Source organism: Haemorhous mexicanus, chromosome 11 (genome assembly GCF_027477595.1).
Source record: "Haemorhous mexicanus isolate bHaeMex1 chromosome 11, bHaeMex1.pri, whole genome shotgun sequence".
Lineage (NCBI taxonomy): Eukaryota > Metazoa > Chordata > Aves > Passeriformes > Fringillidae > Haemorhous > Haemorhous mexicanus.
Window position 1 is genome coordinate 5,814,700 of NC_082351.1, and position 23,575 is coordinate 5,838,274.

At 41.5% G+C, this 23,575-nt stretch overlaps 1 protein-coding gene across 3 annotated transcripts in view; it reads right to left on the reverse strand.

The window, feature by feature from the left end:
• The window catches only part of ATG7 (autophagy related 7), a 98,561-nt gene that overhangs the window by 65,858 nt on the left and 9,128 nt on the right, over positions 1-23,575 (reverse strand). For all 3 annotated transcript variants that reach the window (XM_059856142.1, XM_059856143.1, XM_059856144.1), the window contains exons 11-17: positions 22,366-22,510; positions 21,553-21,711; positions 16,959-17,153; positions 13,393-13,596; positions 13,031-13,146; positions 10,510-10,585; positions 9,299-9,379 (exon numbers count right to left, since the gene is read on the reverse strand). In XM_059856142.1, the coding sequence (XP_059712125.1) occupies positions 9,299-9,379; positions 10,510-10,585; positions 13,031-13,146; positions 13,393-13,596; positions 16,959-17,153; positions 21,553-21,711; positions 22,366-22,510 (976 nt within the window). The remainder of the gene's footprint in view (positions 1-9,298; positions 9,380-10,509; positions 10,586-13,030; positions 13,147-13,392; positions 13,597-16,958; positions 17,154-21,552; positions 21,712-22,365; positions 22,511-23,575) is intronic.

Genomic DNA, 23,575 nt, shown 5'->3' on the forward strand with positions numbered 1-23,575 from the left:
AAAAGTTAATATCTGCTTAAGCAAAAACACAAAAACCAAGCTCCAAACCCAAAGAAACTGGCTACTGATACAAAATTGGCTCTTGTTTTATTTCTGTCACATCAATTTCAAACTTTTTTTTTTTACCAGTATTTACATTTGGTTTGGCTTTTTTTTTTTTTTTTTTTTTTTTCCTTTTCAAAGTAGGTTGCATCTGCAGAGCTTGAACCAGTGCTGTTGACTTTCCAGGAAAAATAAAACAAGGAATGAATGCTACCAGCTGGATTATTTACACTAAAGATTTCTGGGTAATTTACCCCCAAAACAAGTTCCTGGATTATTTACACAAAGTCAGATTTCTGGGTAGTTTACCCCCAAAACAAGTTCCTGGATTATTTACAGTAAGTAAAATTTCTGGGTAATTTACCCCCAAAAAAAGTTCCTGGATTATTTATGCTAAATCAGATTTTACCCCCAAAACAAGTTCCTGGATTATTTATGCTAAATCAGATTTTACCCCCCAAACCAAGTTCCTGGATTAATTACACTAAGTCAAATTTCTGGGTAATTTACCCCCACCAAAACAATTTCCTGGATTAATTACACCATGTAAAATTTCTGTGTAATTTACCCCCAAAACAAATTCCTGGATTATTTACACCATGTAAAATTTCTGTGTAATTTACCCCCCAAACCAAATTCCTGGATTAATTACAGTAAGTCAAATTTCTGGGTAATTTACCCCCCAAAACAAGCTCCTGGATTATTTACAGTAAATTATTTTTCTGGGTAATTTACCCCCAAAACAAGTTCCTGGATTATTTATACTAAATCAAATTTCTGGGTAATTTACCCCCCAAAACAAGTTCCTGGATTATTTATACTAAATCAGATTCTACCCCCCAAACAAGCTCCTGGATTTAAACACTTCCCTCCCTCAAAGGGGGCAGGTACTTCACTAAACATTTCAGAGTCATAAAAAATCCCAATATTGAAGGCTCTGTTTAGAAATTGGACAGGCCTGGATATATTTTCACACTCTGTTAACTCCCTGCCTATCACAGGCCAGGCAGCAAGGACAGAAAATTACTGTTCACCTGCTGAAAAGACATTTGGAAAATCAGACAGATGGGAAAAAGTCTTGCCAGCTCCATCCTTCAAAATTCAATGTATCTGCTGTTTAAACAGCAATTTAATGAAAGTTTTATGCTGTGAAGGATCCTCCTGAATGGGAAGAGAACAAGCTGAGCCGCTGAGTTGATATTCAAAATTTTATCACACAACCCATAATTCTGGTTTCCTTTAAAAAATCCTCATTCCCAGACTCTTGCCTTTTCACAAAGTTCTCAGTTTTTATTGCCATGTGATCCTAAAAAGTCGCCAAGAAAAGTCTAACAAGGAGATGCTGTAGGACAGCTATGAAAGAGAAGGCAATAAAATTGCACTTCTGAGAGGGTCATGGAATGATTGCTCAGGCCCCTCAGTTCATGGGTTTGGAACAGGGAAATCTGAGAATTTTATGTGAAAAAAGGTAACACTCCAAAAATCCCCTCAAATGGAATTACCTAAAACTTGTGCATGCACTCAGGGTTGAGGCTGAAGAAGCAAAGTTCTGCAGAAAGCTGTGCTCCAGGTGTGCACTGAAGCAGGCATGCTGGAAACTCTGGAAATTCACAAACCACCAGACAAAAATGGCATCATTTTGGGCTCAGCTCCAAATCATGAACTCACCCCTGCACACACACTGCTCTCTCCTTTCCATCCCATCATCAGGACTGAAAATGAAAGCAAATCAGTATAAAAGCCTAACTAATCCAAGCACAACGGGCTGAAAAATCCTGTAAGGAGGAGATTGTTGTTTTAATTCAGAGTAAGAGAGGAGTGATACAAATGAGCTTTGCCTGCTGCTATTTCCTACCCTGATTTTGAACTGCAAGGGGCAGAAAATGAAGAATTAACTCGCTGGAGAATCAGCTCTGAAAGGTCTCAGCAGGGGTTTTTTAGTTTGGGATTTTTCAGTTTCTTCTGAATCATGAAAAGGAGGAAAGTAGAGCTCTCAGAAATTTAAGAAATGCCAGTTTAAGCATGGCCTTGGCAACATTTAGTTCTTGGGAGATGCATGCATTGTTTTCTGGAATAATCTTGCTGTGCTTCATCAAGCAGCCATCTCCTCTGATAAGAACATCTGACAGATAAACCTGCAGGATTTTGATTTAAGATTTCAAATCTTAAGATTTTAAGAGTTTTGACTTAAGAAAGCTGCTCTTTCCTTTCTTAAATATTTCTCACAGCTTATTTCAAATGCAGCAGCACCCCCAGATTCCAGTCAGCCTAGGGAAGTTTCACTGCCCAGCACACAAGCTGAGAGCATTCCCTGCCTGCAAACAGGAGTGCAGAGAGAGGAAGGGAAACAAAAGGACCCAGAGCAAAATCAAAAACTCGATTTTAGAGAGGGAGCAAGAGGCACAAAGGGGATTTTGGTAGCACCATCAGATCCTGGTCCTGACCTCCCTGAGCACCTGGGTACACCCTTCAGTCCCCTCCCTGTCACTCCACAGGATGGATGTGATGTTCACAGCAACTTCATTTATCCCCACTCTGCTTCCTGCCCAGCCTTTAGCTGCTGAGCTCAGCAGCAGTCCCAGCATGGTGGCTCCAGCTCCTTGTGGCATCACTCCCCCTCTGCTGCCCAGGGAGGCAGAAATCCCTGATCCCTCCCTGCCCCACGCCAGGGAAGGACAATTTGGGGCTGGATTTTGGGTCAGACACACACAGGGACAGGCACCTCATCCCCAGGCACCTCATCCCCAGCTCTTGAAGGAGCAGCAGAGAGAGAAGCAAGGGCACTTCCCAGCAGGTAAAGGAATGCCAAGGAATGCTTGTTCTCCCAGCAGAGCACCTGCCTGCTGCTGAGGGATGCTCTGGCTGCCTGCACCAAGGCTGGCTTTGCCAAAGGCAGGAGGGGCCCAGCTCTGCTGCCCAGGAGAATCATTTCTTGCAGCCAGCCCTGCCCTGCCAGCAGCACTGGAGGAGGCAGAGCTGTCCCACCCTGAGCAGCCAGCCCTGGCACAGCCTGCAGCTGCTCAGGGCTCCCCAGAGCCACAGCTCCAGCTGAAAAATCCACATTTTATGGGCTACCTCAGAGCAGAGGGGTTTGGAATATGGATGTGCTGTGAAAACAGCACTGGAGGAGCAGCAGCACTTCCTTCAAAACCATATTTACCCAGTTTCACAGATTTCTGCCATTTTGCCATCTCTGAAAATTGAGTTCCCTCCACTTTGAAACAAAACAATTCTGTAAGGACAGATATATCAGCACAGTAAAAATGTGGAAAAAATGGAAAAAAACAATCAAACTTAGCTAAAGCTGTTCAAAAATACTTGCAAACAAAGATCAGCTTTCCCATAAAGCAAAGCTGGTGGTTGGTTAAGTTGAAGAAAACAGACAGCAGGATAGACAGACACCTGTCAAAGACTGTAATGAGAATGCAGAAAAACCTCTGAAAAACAAGTACAATAATTAAAGTAGAAAAGATAATTAAAATGAGAAACAACTTAGAGAATTAAAAATATTGTGTCTCCATGAATATGGAGAATAACTGAATAACTTGGGAATCTGAATAACTGAATAACTTCCCAATAAACTAGGGAATAGAAAGCACCAGGCTGCAAAAATCTTATGGAAGGAAAAAGGAGCAACTACAAACTGCTCATATCCAGCAAAATAAACAACTGATCTTTTGAGTTGCAGGTGGAATCCCAGAGAATGAGGGCTGGAATTGATGGTGGGGTGAACACCATCACCATCACCATCATCATCACAGCCCAGCACCACACATTGAATATTCCTGAATTTTAATCCAGTGTTCAGTGTTCTCCAAGTTGGCTTTTGCAGTTATTCAAGCCAAAGTATTTTAGTTGAGTTCTGTTTTGACTGACAGAAAAGGGATTGTGTGACAGCTTCACAGAGAGATGACAAGACAGCACAGATTATCTCTAATATAAATAATTAAAAATTACATTCTAGGCACAGGCAGACATTGAACATGTCAATATTAGGAAACTGCAGTGGTGCTGTCTTTTCCCTCATTGATGGTCCTTTACTTTGTCCTAATTGCAGTTAGAATTTCATTAAATTGGAAGAAGAAATACTGGGAAAAATCCCAAACAAGACCCATAAAATTTCATGTAAATGTCAGAAATTATTCCATAGTCTTACACAATGGCAGGTTTCCTCTTTCCTTCAAACCCTACTAATTTGAAATTTAAATGTAACAATGGGAAAATTCATTTTTATTCATTGCTAAGAGAAGTCCTACATGGAAGTCAGGATGCTGAAAACGTGCCTGGGTGTACCAACAATTCATTCTTCAAGTCTCAGGGAAATCCATCCAATATTAAATTTGTACAGAGACTTGTCAAACACTCACACGTGTAAATTCAGGAAATAAGGAGAGTTACACATGGCCTCTGTTTCCCTGACTTCACAACTCCTTTAAAACATTCTCTTACACTTTGAAATGTTCATTCCTGAAGGACAAACATTTCTCCCCATTTCCTTCATCAGTTCTGTAAGCTCTGCAAGTGATTTTTTTTCTTTTTTTTAGCACAGGAACCACCAGGGCTTTTCCCCCCCATGACTTTTACATCCACACAATACTTGATTGAGCAATGTATAATATAAAAATGTATAATATAAAAAGATTTGAAGGAGTTTCAGTGACAGATCATCCCTTGCTATGGGAGAAAGCAAAGAGGAATGTCCTAGTGCAGTCAAGGGCCTGGAACCAAAATCAAAATTTTCTCAGCTGAAAAGCATCAGTGAGTGAGTGAATCTTGCAGGTTGCTGCCATAAGTGATGAGAACAATTTCAAATACAAATGCAGGCCCAGCAGTGAGCAGAGGAGAACAATGAGAGCATTGCTGAGGCTCCACGATGACAGATTTCCAAACTGAACCACTCAGAAATAACTTACACCACCCCAGGGCTCAGTGAATGTCACAGCAAAAGGGGCTGAGTATTCCTGAGATGGTAAACAGGGAAAACATCTGCAAGGGCAGGGGAATATCCTGACTGGAAGCAGAAATTGTAACATGATGCCAACAGTGCCATCCCTGATGCCAGTGTCTGCCCTTTGTGACATGCAGTGAAACTGGGAAACATCCAAAGGAACTCTGAGGCTAAAAAGGGGTAAAAAACCTTTCAGCAGCTCCAGCTCCCCAAAAATGGAGGAGAAAGCTGGGGAGGAACTTGACCAGCAGCAGAGAGCCTTGTGCTGATTCTGATCCATTTCACAGGGGGGGGTTCCACACGAGCAGGACTGCAGCAGGGGAAGGAGAAATCTCTTCAAGGAGAACAAGTCAGATCTCCAGCACATGGGTGCTGAATTTTAACTCTGGAAGAAATGGGAGCTATGGCTAAAAGCAGAGGGTTTCTACCTCTTTATATCCAGGTGGCAATTTATCTTTTGTGACATTAAACTCTGGCTCTCTGGGGTCTCCTTGATGCACAAGAAGAGGAGCAATAAAAGGAAATGTTCACTGCCCTCATTAAAATAGAAACACTGGCAGGTTTGCATTAAAATACTTCTTAATCCTCTTTTCAATTTTAAAATACACATTTCAACATTCATGATTTAAGGCTTTAACCAGTGTTCTGCAAGGATCAGATCTGCTTTCCAAGGAATTGCAACACTTCCCACCCCAAGACAATGAGCAAACAGCCTCATTTTGCTCCCAACAGGGTAAACAGGCTAATTAGCCAGCCAGTGATAAGCTAAAAGTTCTCTCCTGTAAGTAAAGCAGTTGTTACAAATGAGTATCTGTGGGAAATGGATTTTTGTAGAGAGTTTTCAGGGCTTGATAAAAGGTTTACTCAGTGTGTATTTACATGTACACTTTGAGATAAGAAATGCTGATTTAGAAATGCTGTGGACAGGACAGACATTGGTGAGAGAGAAATGGAGTTAGAAAAAAGTTTCAAAGGAAGGCTTTGTAAATAAAATTAGATACTTTAGAGAAACAGAACTATGCAAGATGCATTGTAGGGAGATTTGCAAGATGCTTTAAGGGATCTATAATATGGTGTGGTAAAAAGCTGATAGGCCAAGAAATGCTTCTAATGTTTTGTAACTAAGAAACAGTGAACTTCTGATTGTGATAGCATGAATTAGAACATCTGTATTGTCTCACCCTTCTCATGAGACTGAAAATGGAATAAAGGTTTTTAAAATGCCTCTCAGTTGCCCCATCTCTGTCTCAGAAAAAAGGATTGTCTGACAAATATCCATCCTAAATATTGTCTGACCAATATCCATCCTAAATATTGTCTGACAAAAATCCATCCCAAATATTGTCTGACAAAAATCCATCCCAAATATTGTCTGACAAAAATCCATCCCAAATACTGTCTGACCAATTACTGTCTGACCAATATCCATCCTAAATATTGTCTGACAAATATCCATCCCAAATACTGTCTGACAAAAATACATCCCAAATATTGTCTGACCAATATCCATCCTAAATATTGTCTGACCAATATCCATCCTAAATATTGTCTGACAAAAATTCATCCAAATACTATCTGATCAATATCCATCTAAATATTGTCTGTCAAAAATCCATCCTAAATACTGTCTGACCAATATCCATCCTAAATATTGTCTGACAAATATCCATCCCAAATACTGTCTGACAAAAATCCATCCTAAATATTGTCTGACAAAAATCCATCCTAAATACTGTCTGACAAAAATTCATCCAAATACTATCTGATCAATATCCATCCAAATATTGTCTTACAAAAATCCATCCTGAATATTGTCTGACCAATTACTGTCTGACCAATATCCATCCTAAATACTGTCTGACCAATATCCATCCTAAATACTGTCTGACAAAAATCCATCCTAAATACTGTCTGACAAATATCCATCCCAAATACTGTCTGACAAAAATCCATCCTAATTATTGTCTGACAAAAATCCATCCTAAATACTGTCTGACAAAAATTCATCCTGAATATTGTCTGACCAATTACTGTCTGACCAATATCCATCCTAAATATTGTCTGACAAAAATCCATCCTAAATATTGTCTGACCAATATCCATCCTGAAGAGCTCTGGAGTCTCCCTTGCTGGTGCCAGAACAAGTTTGGAGAGCACCAGAAGGGCTCTCAGTGCTCTCCCAGTGCCCTGAGCCCTGACAGGGATATTTGACATTCCAGCACAGCTTCTGCAGGACCAGAATAAGACAGAGGGGGAATCATACAAGGAAAAATTGGCCCAGAATAGAAATAGATTGGTTTCCTGCTGTGAGCATCCCAAAATTCCTGGACAATTGCCTGCAGGAAGCTTCTCTGGCACGTGGCCTGGGCAGGACAGCTCTGGCAGGGAGAAGCTGGCTGCTTGCAGGGCTGGCCCCTGCAGCTTCTGAAGCAGAGAAAGGAAGGAGTGACTGAGTCCAGATGAAAAGGACTCCAATCTCCAAACATGCAGATCATCAGCAGCTCCTCCTGAGTCCTCCAGCTGGGCTGGATGGCTTCAGGATGCACTGGGAGTCTTCTAAAATTCCTAATTCATTCTTTTTGTGCTTTCAGAGTTCCACAGTGACAGGAGCTCAAGGAGGAGAACACTGACAAAAGAAAAGCACCACGAACACAATGCCAGCAAATTCAATTCTATCTGTGCTGAAAGTCTGAACCCCCAGTAATTCTGACACGGAGCAGGATGAAATCCTAAATTACCTTATTAAAAAAACCAACCCTCACACAACAAACCAACAATTAAATCATAATTGGATTTGTCATTTCAAAGCATCAGCATCAGATTTCCACATAATGCAGGGTGACATATTCTTATGCTAATAAATAAAGTTAGCAGAGTAAACAAAGGCTCTGTTTCTACTGTAAGGAAATCCGTGAGCCAACGGAGCAACCTTTTCAGCACAGCAGAAATTCAATCCCCAAACCACATGAAAAGTGATCTCTCTGGGAATAGCACAGCTGCTAAAATCCAAGGCACTTTTTATTAAATCATCAAGTCTGTTTATGTAAAATGGGCCTCTCTTAAAATGACCTCCAAGAGGAAATGATTTGCTGAGGAAAAATTGATCCCTGCGTTGGATTTATCTGCGTGGATGTACATTTTTATTGTTTTTACATGGCAGTGTTTCCTGAATTGGAGATAAGGGGAAAATAAGAGGAAAAGAGAAAGAAAAAAGCCTCATCTAACAGTTTAAATTCTCCACCACCAAGGTTTCAGCTACTGCTGAGTTTTCAGCTCTCCAACAGGGTAGATCCAGCTGCTGTTATTTTTACAAACACCCAAATTTAGTGCTCCAACTTCAAGAGAAAATGCACACTGAGACTCCTTCAAAACTTGTCAGATGTACCCAGATAGCCCAGAGGGGGAAAAAAAGGATCACTGGAGAAGAAGATACTGTGCAAGTCCTCCAGAAATTGCCAGTGCCCCATTATTGTTTGATGGCTCTTTGGAAGGAGGACGAGGGCAGGAACAGAAAGAACTTTCTGCAAGCACTTCCTCAAGGTACAGGAGGGTGAAATAAACTCATGGCACTCCAAACCATGAGGCAAAAACCCTCTGAACCTCCCTGCTGAGAGATCCCAGGGAAAACTTCTGGAAGTTGCACTCCACAGCCAGAAAAAAACTTGCCAGAGGGAACTTTGGGAAGGCAGAGGAGAGGGAAACAATGCAAGAGCTGCCCCAGAGAGCCAAGAAACAGCTGGGAACTCTGAGGTGACTCAGGACTGGCAGCACCAGCAGCAAAATGAACAATCTGTTCAATAAAGAAATGGTAAGAAGCAATTTTTTCCCCTCAATTGTTCATTATTTGTCTGGTTTGTATCACAAACTTGAAATTTCGACAGTTTTGCCTATTTGGAAAGACATTAGGCTGCAGAAGGCTAAAGGGATATTGATTCAATTTCAGACATCAGAAAGCATTTCTTAAATAACACCAATCTCATTCCTTCCTACAAAGCTGAAAGACAATGACAGTATTTTTGTGATAAGTATTTTTGTGATTTTTTTCCAGCAATGTCTTGGTCAATCTCTGCTTGGATTCTTCAGCTGATGGCAGCATTTATGTGGAGATAAAAAGAGCAGCATGCCAAGAGGTGATGCCAAAGAAATTTAGAAAACAACTAAACAAAAAAAAGGCTATGAGGGAAAAAGAACTTTTAGCTGAAGTGGGAATAGATTCTAAGCCCTAAGGAAGTCAGAGAGAATGTCAAAAAGTTGCTCAAAATTGACCTAGAAATATAAAAACAACAGAAAGCACAAACTCAGCCTTACCTTGGCTGAACAGGCTGTGCACTTATCAAATGCCAGGCTGACTGGAAGAACATTATCAAATCTGGATAAAAATCCTCGGATCTACAGGATGATTAAAAAATGAAAAATCACATTACTATGTCAAGCATTTCCAAAATTCAACATGAACTGGACACGTACATCCCATAAAAAGAACACCCACCATGTTCCAACAGTCATTCCCAGTAAAACTTGCAGTGGATTTACACTGAGCACATCTTACTGCTCTTTTCTGTACAAATAATGGCACAGCTGCCTAAATGCAGCATTACCTCACCAGAAATAGAGGCACAGCACCATCTGCAGTTGCCTTTTCTGACTGCAAAATTCCATGAAAAATAAAAATCATGGTGTGACAGCTTAAATCCATTTTTTCCCCATCTCTATAACCTGGAGTCTGAACACTGAACTGCTGTGCATTCCTCCATGGTGATGTTATTATGATATTATTGATAGGCAATTTTAAAATTCCAGACCACTATTTCTGCTACCAGAGGCAGCTCTGAAAGCACTTGGCAGCAGGGTTTGATCACTTCAGGTGTGAACTCTTGGCAGTATTGATCATCCTTTTTATTCTCTTTATTGCAATGAAGAGATGTCACCGGGAACAGAACTTCAGGAGCTCTGCAACATTAATAATAACACCCCAAATTTTGACATTTTGAAACTGAATTTTTGAAAAACCCTTAACACATTTGAAAGTGGAGTTTGGGTTGAGTTGAAGAAAAAAGTTCTGTATGGTACCAAAACAACGTGAATATTTTGTGATAACAATAATGAATAATAATTAAAATTAGCCAATTCACACAATAATTGGGAGTTGGCTGATTTGAATTGTTTTCAAAATCTGAAGAGATTCAAAATGTGAATTTCAAGATGCTTATCTTGGCAGCTCTGGTGGAGAACAGAAAGGTCAGAAATTGCTTTATTCACATGATTTCTGCTCCAAATTCCTGCTCCCAGCAAAGTCCTGCTCAGTAGGTAGCAGGAATTTTGTGTGCATGAGTGGCACAAACACAGTGCCAGGAACACCCTGGGCTGTGTGATGGGTTGATATTATTGATATTTATTTTTTGAGTGAACATGGAGAGTCAGTCCTCTGGGAAATGAAATCAGCATTTTTTTAAGGTGACAACATCTGTGATGCTCAGTTCCCAGCTCTTCAACAAAAGGTTTTATCAGCAATGATTTACCTGGTGAGGAACAAGCCCAAGAGAAGTGGGTGGTTCATTCATTCTGTCATCACTGCTGCTGGCCACAGCATAACCCCTGCCAAAAGCACAACAGGGAAAATCAGAGCAAGGCAGCACACTCAGAATTTCCAGGCAGCTTCCAGACATTTTGCTACAGCTTCAAATGAGTCAAGGAATCTGTGTGGAAAGTCTGTTTCATAGGAACCAAGACTCAGCATGATAAATATATATAAATCAGGCTGAGACTCATCTTCAGCTCCTAAGTCACTTCTTCTCTCCCAGGTTTTAAAGAGAGAAAACAAGCCCCATGTTCAGGGTGCAGAAATTCAGAGTAATTTCTGTGTCACACTCACTGAGCTTTAAGTGAGATTTGCAACTCAGGGCTTATCTCAGAGCCTGCCACACCTTACAGCAGCTCCTCATCCCAGGGAAAGAAAAGGGGAAAGGAAAGGAGGGAAAAAGGGGAAAGGAAAGGGGGGAAAAAGGGGAAAGGAAAGGGGGGAAAAAGGGGAAAGGAAAGGGGGGAAAAAGGGGAAAGGAAAGGGGGGAAAAGGGGGAAAGGAAAGGGGGGAAAAGGGGAAAGGAAAGGGGGGAAAAAGGGGAAAGGAAAGGGGGGGAAAAAAGGAAAGGGGGAAAAAAGGAAAGGGGGGGAAAAAAGGAAAGGGGGGGAAAAAAGGAAAGGGGGGGAAAAAAGGAAAGGGGGGGAAAAAAGGAAAGGGGGGGAAAAAAGGAAAGGGGGGGAAAAAAGGAAAGGGGGGGAAAAAAGGAAAGGGGGAAGAAAAAGGAAAGGGGGAAGAAAAAAGGAAAGGGGGAAGAAAAAAGGAAAGGGGGAAGAAAAAAGGAAAGGGGGAAGAAAAAAGGAAAGGGGGAAGAAAAAAGGAAAGGGGGAAGAAAAAAGGAAAGGGGGAAGAAAAAAGAAAAGGGGGAAGAAAAAAGGAAAGGGGGAAGAAAAAAGGAAAGGGGGAAGAAAAAAGGAAAGGGGGAAGAAAAAAGGAAAGGGGGAAGAAAAAAGGAAAGGGGGAAGAAAAAAGGAAAGGGGGAAGAAAAAAGGAAAGGGGGAAGAAAAAAGGAAAGGGGGAAGAAAAAAGGAAAGGGGGAAGAAAAAAGGAAAGGGGGAAGAAAAAAGGAAAGGGGGAAGAAAAAAGGAAAGGGGGAAGAAAAAAGGAAAGGGGGAAGAAAAAAGGAAAGGGGGAAGAAAAAAGGAAAGGGGGAAGAAAAAAGGAAAGGGGGAAGAAAAAAGGAAAGGGGGAAGAAAAAAGGAAAGGGGGAAGAAAAAAGGAAAGGGGGAAGAAAAAAGGAAAGGGGGAAGAAAAAAGGAAAGGGGGAAGAAAAAAGGAAAGGGGGAAGAAAAAAGGAAAGGGGGAAGAAAAAAGGAAAGGGGGAAGAAAAAAGGAAAGGGGGAAGAAAAAAGGAAAGGGGGAAGAAAAAAGGAAAGGGGGAAGAAAAAAGGAAAGGGGGAAGAAAAAAGGAAAGGGGGAAGAAAAAAGGAAAGGGGGAAGAAAAAAGGAAAGGGGGAAGAAAAAAGGAAAGGGGGAAGAAAAAGGAAAGGGGGAAGAAAAAGGAAAGGGGGAAGAAAAAGAAAAGGGGGAAGAAAAAGAAAAGGGGGAAGAAAAAGAAAAGGGGGAAGAAAAAGAAAAGGGGGAAGAAAAAGGAAAGGGACAGCAACGTTTTCTTCTTTTGAAAGATCCCTAATACTTTTCTGAGGTTAAATTCAGAGAGAGAAGAAAAACTTCAGACTTGATGAAGCATTTCCCTCCAGCACTGCACACTGCACTAATTCACAGACATCACCCCGACAGAACTGTCCTTCTGGAGGTGTAATTCCTCCTCCTCCCTGCAGATTCTGTTCAACTGCTCTGACTTCTCAGAGAACAGCAATGGCTCACTGTCCTAGGGTGACCTTAGGATGCTTGTATCCCCATTGCTGTGTGCTGTTTATGCTGGATATTCTGTTCTGTGCCTTCAAGACTGGCTCTGAAGAGTGAAAGTTTTGTTTTGGTCTCTTATCAGCTGCTCCCCCACAGCTGGTGGGACACAGAGACAGGACAGTACACAGTGCTGCTTTTTGCCCTGCTTTGCTTCTGCTTTGCTCTTGCCTTTTTTCCTTTTCTCATTAGTTAATTTAGCTAAACAGTCCAAGTTCCTTCCTGGGCTGTTTCCCCTTTCCTGTTTGGACCTGCTGACTGCTCCAGACTGGGACTGGGAAACACCAAGAGAGAGTTTGCACCTTGTGGCTGCAGCAGCTGCCCCAGCGCCGGAGGGACTGATAACAGAGCGACCACCCCAGGAGAGACTTTCTGAATTTGTCTTCTTTTTCAGACTGGTGAAAGAGTGGTGTCACCTGCTATTGTTCATTTTGTGTGCTGGGGTGCTGTGCCTGTTAAATAATCAGGTTCTTTCCACTTCTCTCCGAGGAATTCTTCCCGAACCAGTTGGAGGGAGGGGCTGTGTGGGTTTGCTTTCTGGAGGGGCCCCTTGTTGGGGATTCTCTCCCAAATTTGCCCTAAAGCAGGACACTCACCCTTCAGGATGCTGCAGCACAGAAACCATGAGCTCCACTGCCAGGGCTCCAGCCACCATGGCCAGTCCAGGCCTGCTGACCGTGCACTGCTGGTCCAGAGTCCGATCCCTGGTGGACTACAAACACACACAGCTCTCAAGGGAGGGCAAAAGAACTCCAGAGGAACCAGCCTGCCCTGTACAAAGCACCTCTAGTGCTGTGCAATTCACAGCTGTGACCTTCCAAATAAAAATCTGCCATTTCTTTACCTCACTGCATCAACACAGCACAGATCCCTTTAGGAAGCACCATTAAAACCAAATAAAAATTCAAATTGCAACAAGAGAGAGATATAATCACAGTTTGCACAAGGTTCTACTCACATCCCCTGGTGCCACAACGTCATTGCAGAAGTAGCAGCCCAGTTTGTAGCCAGGGATGTTTGAGAAGAGTGAGGATCCCAGCAGATCAGAGGAAGCAGAGGCGTTGCTGAAACGTGAATCACCAGATTCTTGCTGCTTTGGTTTCTTTAGGCCATGCCTCATAACAACAAAAGTGTCAAATCCCAAGGCAGCATTGATGACCAACTGTGAACAATAAAGAGAGAACAACGGATTTCAAGTGAGCCAAAAAGGGAGGGGAAGAAAAAAGCAGCCTCAAGGTTTTTATTCACTATAAATGCCAAAAAACCCACAGGCTGTAGATGGATGAGCAACCCTTTAACTGCATATTTACCAGCCTAGCCATCAACAACAGAGCTTCTGAAAGGTGCAGAATTCCAGCTGCCAAGCCCTCAGAAAAAACCACAACCAAAGTAAAAGTCTGTTTCAGAAAGTCACAGGGCCTTGTCCTTTCCTGTGCCTTTCAGGGCAATCTGATCCCAATGGATGACTCCCTCTAGCTGTTACACAAACTTGTGACAAAAAAACCCAGCAACAGCAGCTTCAAGCAATGAACTACCATCTGTTATCCACAGCAATTTCTGCTCAGTAAGGAAAGCAATTAATGATTACTTATGGGCTTCATCTGCATCTGCTTAGTCACACGGGGAGCAGAGCAGCTGTGCTGCACAATTCCTGCGTCCTCATTTCCCCTCTCTCTCCACTTTGTGGCAAGTGCACAGAGGAATCTGGAGCACAAATACCAACACAGGGATGAGTGCAGCCACTCAAACACAAAGGAAGATGCACTGCTTCATCTGCAGCTCCTGCTGGTAGAAATTCTGGTGCAGCCCTTCCTCGTTCTCCCTTCTTCCAGCCAGGAATTATTTAAAAGAAGAATTCCAAGGGAAGCTCTCACAAGGATTATTCATCTTAATTAGCAAGCTTTGAGTCTCATCATCGTTCTCAGTATTTCCAATTATTTCTGCACATTCTTTCAGCCTTGGAGGAGTTTATTTTCCCTCAGTCCTGAAGTGGAGCCCTGCTGTTGAATCTGTGCAGGGCTACAGCAATTAAAAGATTGCATCTTTTCCCTGCATCTACCTGTAAAAACTGAATTAGGTGCTCCACTTCCAAAATATGAGTAAGAGCTGCTATTAGCAGAAATTAGTAATATTTTTAAACAATTTTTAATGCCATCAACTGCTTCTTCTCAGTTTACAGACAGGTAACTATTTCATTCTAATTGATTGAGCCTAATTAAAAAATAATCATCTGGCTTTGATAAAAAGACAATGGAGAAGTACAAGAAACAAATGGAAAAGTATCTTTTGGCATGGATTAACTAAAAGAAGCAAATTTTAACAAGTTCCAGGGCTCAGCAGGAGCAGAGATTTAATATCTGACATGAGGATTTAGCATTTGAGGGGTTGGTTTGCCTGAGCTGCTGGTTTTGGGCAAGGACTGCAGGAGTGGCAAAGACCCCCAAGGCACTTGAATGATGGAGTGGGGAGAAGAATTCTTACTGCTCCCCATGGACCTGGTGATGTGCACTTCCCACAAACCATCTCCCACCATCTGCTTTATTTCCTGTGTGCCTTTCTGAGGCCTTCAGAACTGACCTTGAGATCTGCAGGTGGCACACAAAATCACACTGGGAGCACAGCTCTCACTGGGTGATTACCAACATCAACTGCTGAGCATTTGTCTGGGCACCTGGAGATCTCCCTGCTGTGCTTTTTCAGTGACAGAGAATTCCATCTCCTCAGATCTAAGGGATGGTATCAAATCAACCAGCTGAGATGCAGACACGGAGTAACAGAGAAATGCCACAGAAAGTTTCCAAATTTATCCTCAAAATTATACAAGTGCTGCAGGAAAAACGTAGAGGGGCACTGCTGGCTAAGAAAACATGGGAGGGAAGTTTTGGAGATCATAAAACCATTCTATCCTGATTGAACCAGACAGGATTCACATAAAATATGCACATGAAACTCCACATATTGCTGGGAATTCCCAACCATCCCACCACGTGGAACAGCAGGCTGGCCCTGGCACTGCCCAGCTTCAAATTTTGACATTTTGAAACTGAATTTTTGAAAAACTGTTTGAGAGTAGAGTTTGGGTTGAGTTGAAGAAAAAAGTTCTGTATGGTACCAAAACAACACAAAGATTTTGTGGTAATAATAATGATGATAATAAATAATAATTAAAATCAGCCAACTCCCATAATAATTGGGAGTTGACTGATATGAATTGTTTTCAAACTCTGAAGAGATTCAAAATGTGAATTTCAAGATGCTTATATTGGCAGCTCTGGTGGAGAATAGAAAGGTCAGAAATTGCTTTATTCACATGATTTCTGCTCCAAATTCCTGCTCCCAGGAAATTCCTGCTCAGTAGGTAGCAGGAATTTTGTGTGCATGAGTGGCACAAACACAGTGCCAGGAACACCCTGCCTGGGCTGTGTGATGGGTTGATATTATTGATATTTATTTTTAAACAACCATGGAGAGTCAGTCCTCTAGGGAATGGAATCAGATTTTTGGTGAGGAGATAAGAAGCTTTGCAAACTTGCTGATTTTGTCATTTCTGTGCTGTTTTCAAACAACTAAAATAGAAAGCAAGACCACAGGGGCAAGAAAGGCCAGGAGGATTAAGGAGGAGCTGATGAATTATCAAGTTACTCACACTTACACCTGGGGTTGTGAGTCAGTGAAGCCCTCACTAAAGGGACACTGATCTCTCCACTGGCAAAGGGGAGCTCATTTCAGCTAGAAGGAGAGAAGTCCACTGCTCAGGGCCAGAAATTTAAAATAAAGGGATTAAAATAAAATAATAAAATAAAGGATTTAAAACAAAGGGAGAATGAAGGGGAAGGAAATGAGTGGCTTGGTGGCACACCTTCATCTTGCTGGCTGCAATGAGAGGGGGAAAGGGAAGGGAGAAGGAAAGGAAAGGAGAAAGGGGGGAAAGGAGAAAGGGGGGAAAGGAGAAAAGGGGGAAAGGAGAAAAGGGGGAAAGGAGAAAAGGGGGAAAGGAGAAAAGGGGGAAAGGAGAAAAGGGGGAAAGGAGAAAGGGGGGAAAGGAGAAAGGGGGGAAAGGAGAAAGGGGGGAAAGGGAAAAGGGGGAAAAGGAAAAGGGGGAAAAGGGGAAAGGGGAAAAAGGGGAAAGGGGGAAAAGGGGAAAGGGGGAAAAGGGGAAAGGGGGAAAAGGGGAAAGGGGGAAAAGGGGAAAGGGGGAAAAGGGGAAAGGGAGAAAGGGGCAAAGGAGAAAGGGGCAAAGGAGAAAGGGGCAAAGGAGAAAGGGGCAAAGGAGAAAGGGGCAAAGGAGAAAGGGGCAAAGGAAAAATTGGAAAAGGGAAAATTGGAAAAGGGAAAAGGGGAAAGGGAAAAGGGGAAAGGGAAAAGGGGAAAGGGAAAAGGAAAAAGGGAAAAAGGGAAAGGGGAAAGGGAAAAGGGGAAAGGGGAAAGGGAAAAGGGAAAAGGGAAAAGGGAAAAGGGAAAAGGGAAAAGGGAAAAGGGAAAAGGGAAAAGGGAAAAGGGAAAAGGGAAAGGCTCGTGGCACACCTTCCTCTTGCTGGCTGCGATGAGAGCGGGCAGCCAGCGGCTCTCCCTGGTGTCCATCAGCAGGAACACCACGTCGTGGCCCTCGATGAGCTCCTCCAGCTGTGCCACGTCCCTCTGAGCCTGGGCCATGGTCACCTCTGAGAAGTTCACGGGGTGGCCTGGCATGGGGATGCTCATGTTGTAACCCTCAGAGCTCTAGAGAGAGGCAGAGAGAAAATCAGAAGGCAACCTTGTGATTAAAGAGGTGTAAAACTCTGCACAGGTCAGAGGACAAGTTCAGTCCCCGTTGTCAGCATGGCAGCTCTGCTCCTTGCAGCTCCCTGTGGGACAGGGCTGGGGTTTCTCAGTCTGTGTTTAGGCAGAACACACTCCAAGTCTTAGCAGGCCTAGGAAATCACTGCAAGAACAGAGTGGAACTGCTCCTGATCCCCAAAGCCAAGCACCCCAAAGCCAAGCAGCCCCATTTACACATGATTATGATCTGTGATTAAAATTTGTGTCCTGATTCTCTTTCCAGCCCCTTCCCACACGATTTGAACAGGCTGCAGTTTGTATTCCTGCTGCTAAATCCTGCCCCAGCCACAGCCTGGTGCAGCATCACACACTGCTCCTTATTGCCAGTTCCTCAGGAGGAGAACAGCCTTGGATGATTTCCCTGTGACTCCCCAGCCATGTGGGAACCTGAGACAGCAAAAAGCACTTCTGAGACTTGTCCCTGCAGAGCTGGAGGCTTGCACTGAGAACAGGCTCCTGTGGCAGAAACATCTCCCTCTTCCAGCCCCTTACTTGGGCAGGACACACTGAGAGCAAATATTGAGCCAAAGAAGCATCTGCACAATGCAAGGACAATGCAAACAGCTCATTCACTCCTTTGGAAATGTGTCAGCACAAGCTGCCAGCCATCTGCTGGAAAGGAAGGGAAGGGAAGGATGGAGCCCTCATTTATGTTACAGAAGAACAAGCCTTGCCAAGGCCTCCCTGCTTGGCACTGCAGGAAAAGTTAAAAACCAAATTGCAAAAACTGGAGGAACCAAGCGTAAAATTCCATGGGAAGAGAGGAGAGGAAGGTTGGTGCAATGTGCTTTGGCACAGACCAGTTAATGAGCAGCACAACTCAGAAATCCAGGTGAGTCAAATGGACCAGAAGGGTGAACATACAGAAGTCACACATAGAAGTCACACACAGAAGTCACACACAGAAGTCACACACATAGAGAAATCACACACAGAAATCACACACATAGAGAAATCACATAGAAAAATAATCACACACAGAGATCACACACAGAGATAATCACATACAGAAATCACACACAGAAATCACATAGAGAAATCACATAGAGAAATCACATAGAGAAATCACACACAGATCACACACAGAGATAATCACACACAGAAATCATCAAACACAGAAATCACATACAGAAATCATCACACACAGAAATCACACACACACACAGAATTCACACACATAGAGAAATCACATAGAAAAATAATCACACACAGAGATAATCACATACAGATATCATCAAACACAGAAATCACACACAGAAATCATCACACACAGAAATTACCTCACACAGAGATCACCACACACAGAGATCACCACACACAAATAAAATAATCACACACAGAATTCACACACACAGATCACCACACACAAATAAAATAATCACACACAGAAATCATCACACACACAGAATTCACACACACACACACAATTCACATAGAAAAATAATCACACACAGAGATAATCACACACAGAAATCACCACACAGAGAAATCACCACACACAGAAATCACCACACACAAATAAAATAATCACACACAGAATTCACACACACACAGAACTCACACACACACAATTCACACACACACACACAATTCACACACACACACACAATTCACACACACACAATTCACACACACACACACAATTCACACACACACAATTCACACACACACAATTCACACACACACAATTCACACACACACAATTCACACACACACAATTCACACACACACAATTCACACACACACAATTCACACACACACACACACAATTCACACACACACACACACAATTCACACACACACACACACAATTCACACACACACAGAAATCCATAAATCTCCCTGAGGACAAAAAGAACCAGGCCCATCCAGCAGCTTGGAGAAACAACTGTGGGTAACAGCTCCATTGACCATACCAAAGGATCCACTTTTTTCCCCTCAGACATCAGGAAATTACTGGGGCAGGCTGTAATTTCAGTGTCATTATCTCCTCCAAAAGGCTGTGGCAGGAATGCAGAACTTGATCCATGCTGTGCCTGAGCAAAGTGTTCATGGACAACCCATCAAGCCTGTGCTGCACAAGTGCTGATGGATTAGATCAGCTCAGCTCACCCTGCTGATGACTCAGGAAGGCAATTGTATTTTAATAAATGAAAATAAATAAGCTGGAATTAACCGCACCACAAAATGGTCAATGTGGCTTGTAAACACTAAAATCCTACCAGAATCCCAAAAAAAGCTCAATCCAGGCATTGCAGCTGCAGGAACACAGACAAGCCTGGCAGCTCCAACAATCTGATTTGAATAATTGTCCCTCGAAACAAAGACAGCAGCCAAAGGGGCTGAGGTGCATTTGGCAGCCCAGCAATGGCACAAGGAGCTCAAAGGGCACACTGGCATTATTTGCAGGAGGAGTAAATGTCCATGCATATCCCCAAAGAAAGATCTTGCTCATTCCATAGAGTCCCAAAATCTCAGGAATCTAAGAAAAGTTTTAAAATGCCTCCAAATTATCCAAAATATTTAGTTTCAATCTCATAAAATACTAGAATTTTAAAAGGGGGACTGTATGTTGTTCCCTTTGCTGGCAGTTAAAAACTAAGCTATATCTTCTACTGTAGAAAATCAATTTAGAGAAGATTGCAAATTTGGGGTCTAAAACATAACAGGAAATCTCAAAAATACATTTATTACTTCCCTCAGGAGCTGCTCTCAGAGTAGGCAATTAACATATCTGACCTGGCATTAATTACTCAAAGCTCCTTAGGACACCCTAGACAGGAAAAAAATGCACTTCACTATCACCAAGCTACAAAATGACTTAATGATCCTTAATTAGATTTCATTACTACAAATATTTACTGTCACCCTGTTCTTCTCAAGTTCTTCTAAGCCTGCTGATGTTGACAATTTTGTGATGGAGTTTCTCAGGCACTTGTCCTGTAAATAATGATTGCTTTGCATTCCTTTCTGGAAGAGGAGAGAATTGATTGTTGGTTTGCTCAGTGTGGTTGGAGAGGTGGCAAATTCATCCTCCAACCCACGGTCACTTTTGGAATTCTGTAAATATTGAGGTCCAGAAATAAACTAACTTTTTTTGCCTCGGAAATCTCAGCCTTTGAGTGTCGTGCCTTTCGTGTCATATTGTGACAATTCACCTCAACAAAGTTACCAGGAGCAGAAATTTGAAGTAAAATATTTCAGTAACCAACTAAAATATTTCAGTAACCAATTGAAATGTTTCAGTAACCATTTAAAATATTTTAGTAACCAACTACAACATTTCAGTAACCAATTGAAATATTTCAGTAACTATCTAAAACATCTCAGTAACCAATTGAAATATTTCAGTAACCAATTGAAATATTTCAGTAACTATCTAAAATATCTCAGTAACCATCTAAAATATCTCAGTAACCATCTAAAATATCTCAGTAACCATCTAAAATATCTCAGTAACCATCTAAAATATTTTAGTAACCAACTACAATATTTCAGTAACCATCTAAAATATCTCAGTAACCATCTAAAATATTTCAGTAACCAATTGAAATATTTCAGTAACCATCTAAAATATTTTAGTAACCAACTACAATATTTCAGTAACCATCTAAAATATTTTAGTAACCATCTACAATATTTCAGTAACCAACTGAAATATTTCAGTAACCATCTAAAATATTTCAGTAACCATTTAAACATTTCAGTAACCAATTGAAATATTTCAATAACCATCTAAAATATTTCAGTAACCATCTAAAATATCTCAGTAACCATCTAAAATATTTCAGTAACCATCTAAAATATTTCAGCAACCATTTAAACATCTCAGTAACCATCTAAAATACCTCAATAACCATCTAAAATACCTCAATAACCATCTAAAATACCTCAGTAACCATCTAAAATATTTCAGTAACCAACCGAAATAGTTCAGTAACCATTTAAAATATTTCAGTAACCAATTGAAATATTTCAGTAGCCAATTGAAATATTTCAGTAACCATCTAAAATATTTCAGTAGCCAATTGAAATATTTCAGTAGCCAATTGAAATATTTCAGTAACCATCTAAAATATTTCAGTAGCCAATTGAAATATTTCAGTAACCAATTGAAATATTTCAGTAACCAATTGAAATATTTCAGTAACCATCTAAAATATTTCAGTAACCATCTAAAATATCTCAGAACACCTGTGTAGCGTTTTTAACGTTTAACTATTAAAACTTGGAATAGCAATTTGAAGTCGCTTTTTTTTCTTTTTTTCTAGTGACAGCACCATGGAAATAAAGATTTTACCACTCCTGGGAAGATTTTCTGCAGCCTTTCTGCTGCTGCCAGAGCCTTGGGCTTGCCCCCACTCAGGCAATCCTCGAACTCGTAGAGCGGCTGCCGCACAGGGTTGGAGTAGGAGATCTTTGCATTGTCCACAAAAGTGATTTTCCTCACCCCCCAGCCCTAAAGGAGAACAAAAGTTAATAAAGATAATGACAACAGCCTTGGGAAATGTTTCTTGAGTAATGCCACACACTCAACGTTGAGTTTTGTTTGCTTTTCTTAAACTACAAAAGCTTTTGCTATTTTTTTAAGTGACTGAAATAAGGGAACAGAAAATTTGCTTTTTATATATATATATCTATCTATATATAAATTTTATCTAAAAATATATATAAATAATTTGGTTGTTAAATGCTAAATATAGCATTTAACAGAAATCCCTCCAACCCTGCTGAATTCAGTGGAAAGGGGTGAATATTCCTGAAAGGAATTACCAGCAGAGTTATTTCAAGTGCTTCACTGTGAATTTGGTCTTTGTAGCTTGTTAATTTGTTCCAGAATTATTTTTTTTTAAATAAATTCAAAATATTCTGCCAAGGTTCCCTTACTATCTCCTGTCAGCAGAACCTGAGTTATTTATTTCCATTAGGCACAGTTCTCACCTGCTCCCTGCAATTTCTGATATAACAAATGTGCATTCTGTGTATTTTGATGCAGAGAATGCAATTTGTCTCTGATGTGTCACAGCAGCTGGACAAAAAAAAACAAAAAACAAAAAAACCAAAAATAGAATTTATGAGAAGCAGGAGATTATTAGTGAGATGAAGGATTTACCATCAGGGTCCTTGCAACACTGCAGCCCAGGGTGCCAGCTCCCAGCAGCAGACACTTGGCAGCCACAATCTTCTCCAGATCCAGAGTAGGCACCAGCCTCCAGCACATCAACTTCAAATTCAGATCCACGGAGGATTCTGCCAACCTGTACCAGGGAATAAAGAACAACAACTTCTGAACCCTCCTGTGCTCCTCCAACAAAGGAATCACTGATATTTCAGCTGAATTAGATAATTCTGAAAAATTTTTTTTAAGGAAAGAATTCAGAAGTGTAACACACAGGTAATATGAAAAACAGACAAGGGCTTCTGAAAAAGTAACAATCTAAAAGGAAAATTTTAGTAATAAAATTAATGCAAGTGTGAAAATAAAAATGGTGTCTCAGCCAAGATTCTTGTTAAGTTTTAAGCCAGATAATTTGTCCATAAAGTTTTGTTTCTTTTTTAAACTACCTGGTTTCCTGTATCCAGTGACACCTGCCCTTAACCTGAAATATTCCACTTGTGCCTAAAGCATGTGGGCCCTTCTTTGGGGAAGTCTGAGAAAGAAAATGAAGTAGGAAATCTGTGTTCAAGCAAGGGGCAGATTTTTATATCCATCAGGACACAGGGTGTTAAAGCTCTCACCCAGCCACACCACCACAGCTCTCAGATTCCTGCAAGTTCCATCCCCTCACACATCATAAAGAAAATCTTTTCAGCATCCAGAAAATTCTTTGTCCAACAAGGATTTAAATATTGTCAAGGCTGGCATTTCACCAACACCTCTTAGGGAAGCACTTAGATCATTTACACAAGTGAAGAAGGTCAAGAAACCTAAAGAATTCAGGACCCTGGGATGAACTTTATTGAATGTCTGTGAAGACTCTGAGAATTTGCTTGACAAAAATGCCTTTGCTCGATGGGCTGAGCCTGAACCATCAGACCAAGAGGCTTTTCCAAGGCAAGGACACAGATGCAGACACTCTGTGACCCCATTCTCTTCAACCCACTGCCCAAACATCACGTGCAGAATGAGAGAAATGACTGAAGTCACATTTCCTGAGCTCTGAGCTCCTCCTGGTCCCACTCTGACAGACCCCAAAGGATGAACTCTCCCCCAGGCTCATTTTCATGAGCACCCTGCAGGTTATGGAATTCAATGAAACTCCTGCAACACTCTGCCCTACACTTCACTCAGTTTTAAATCAATGCTTTCAGAATTCTCAGCT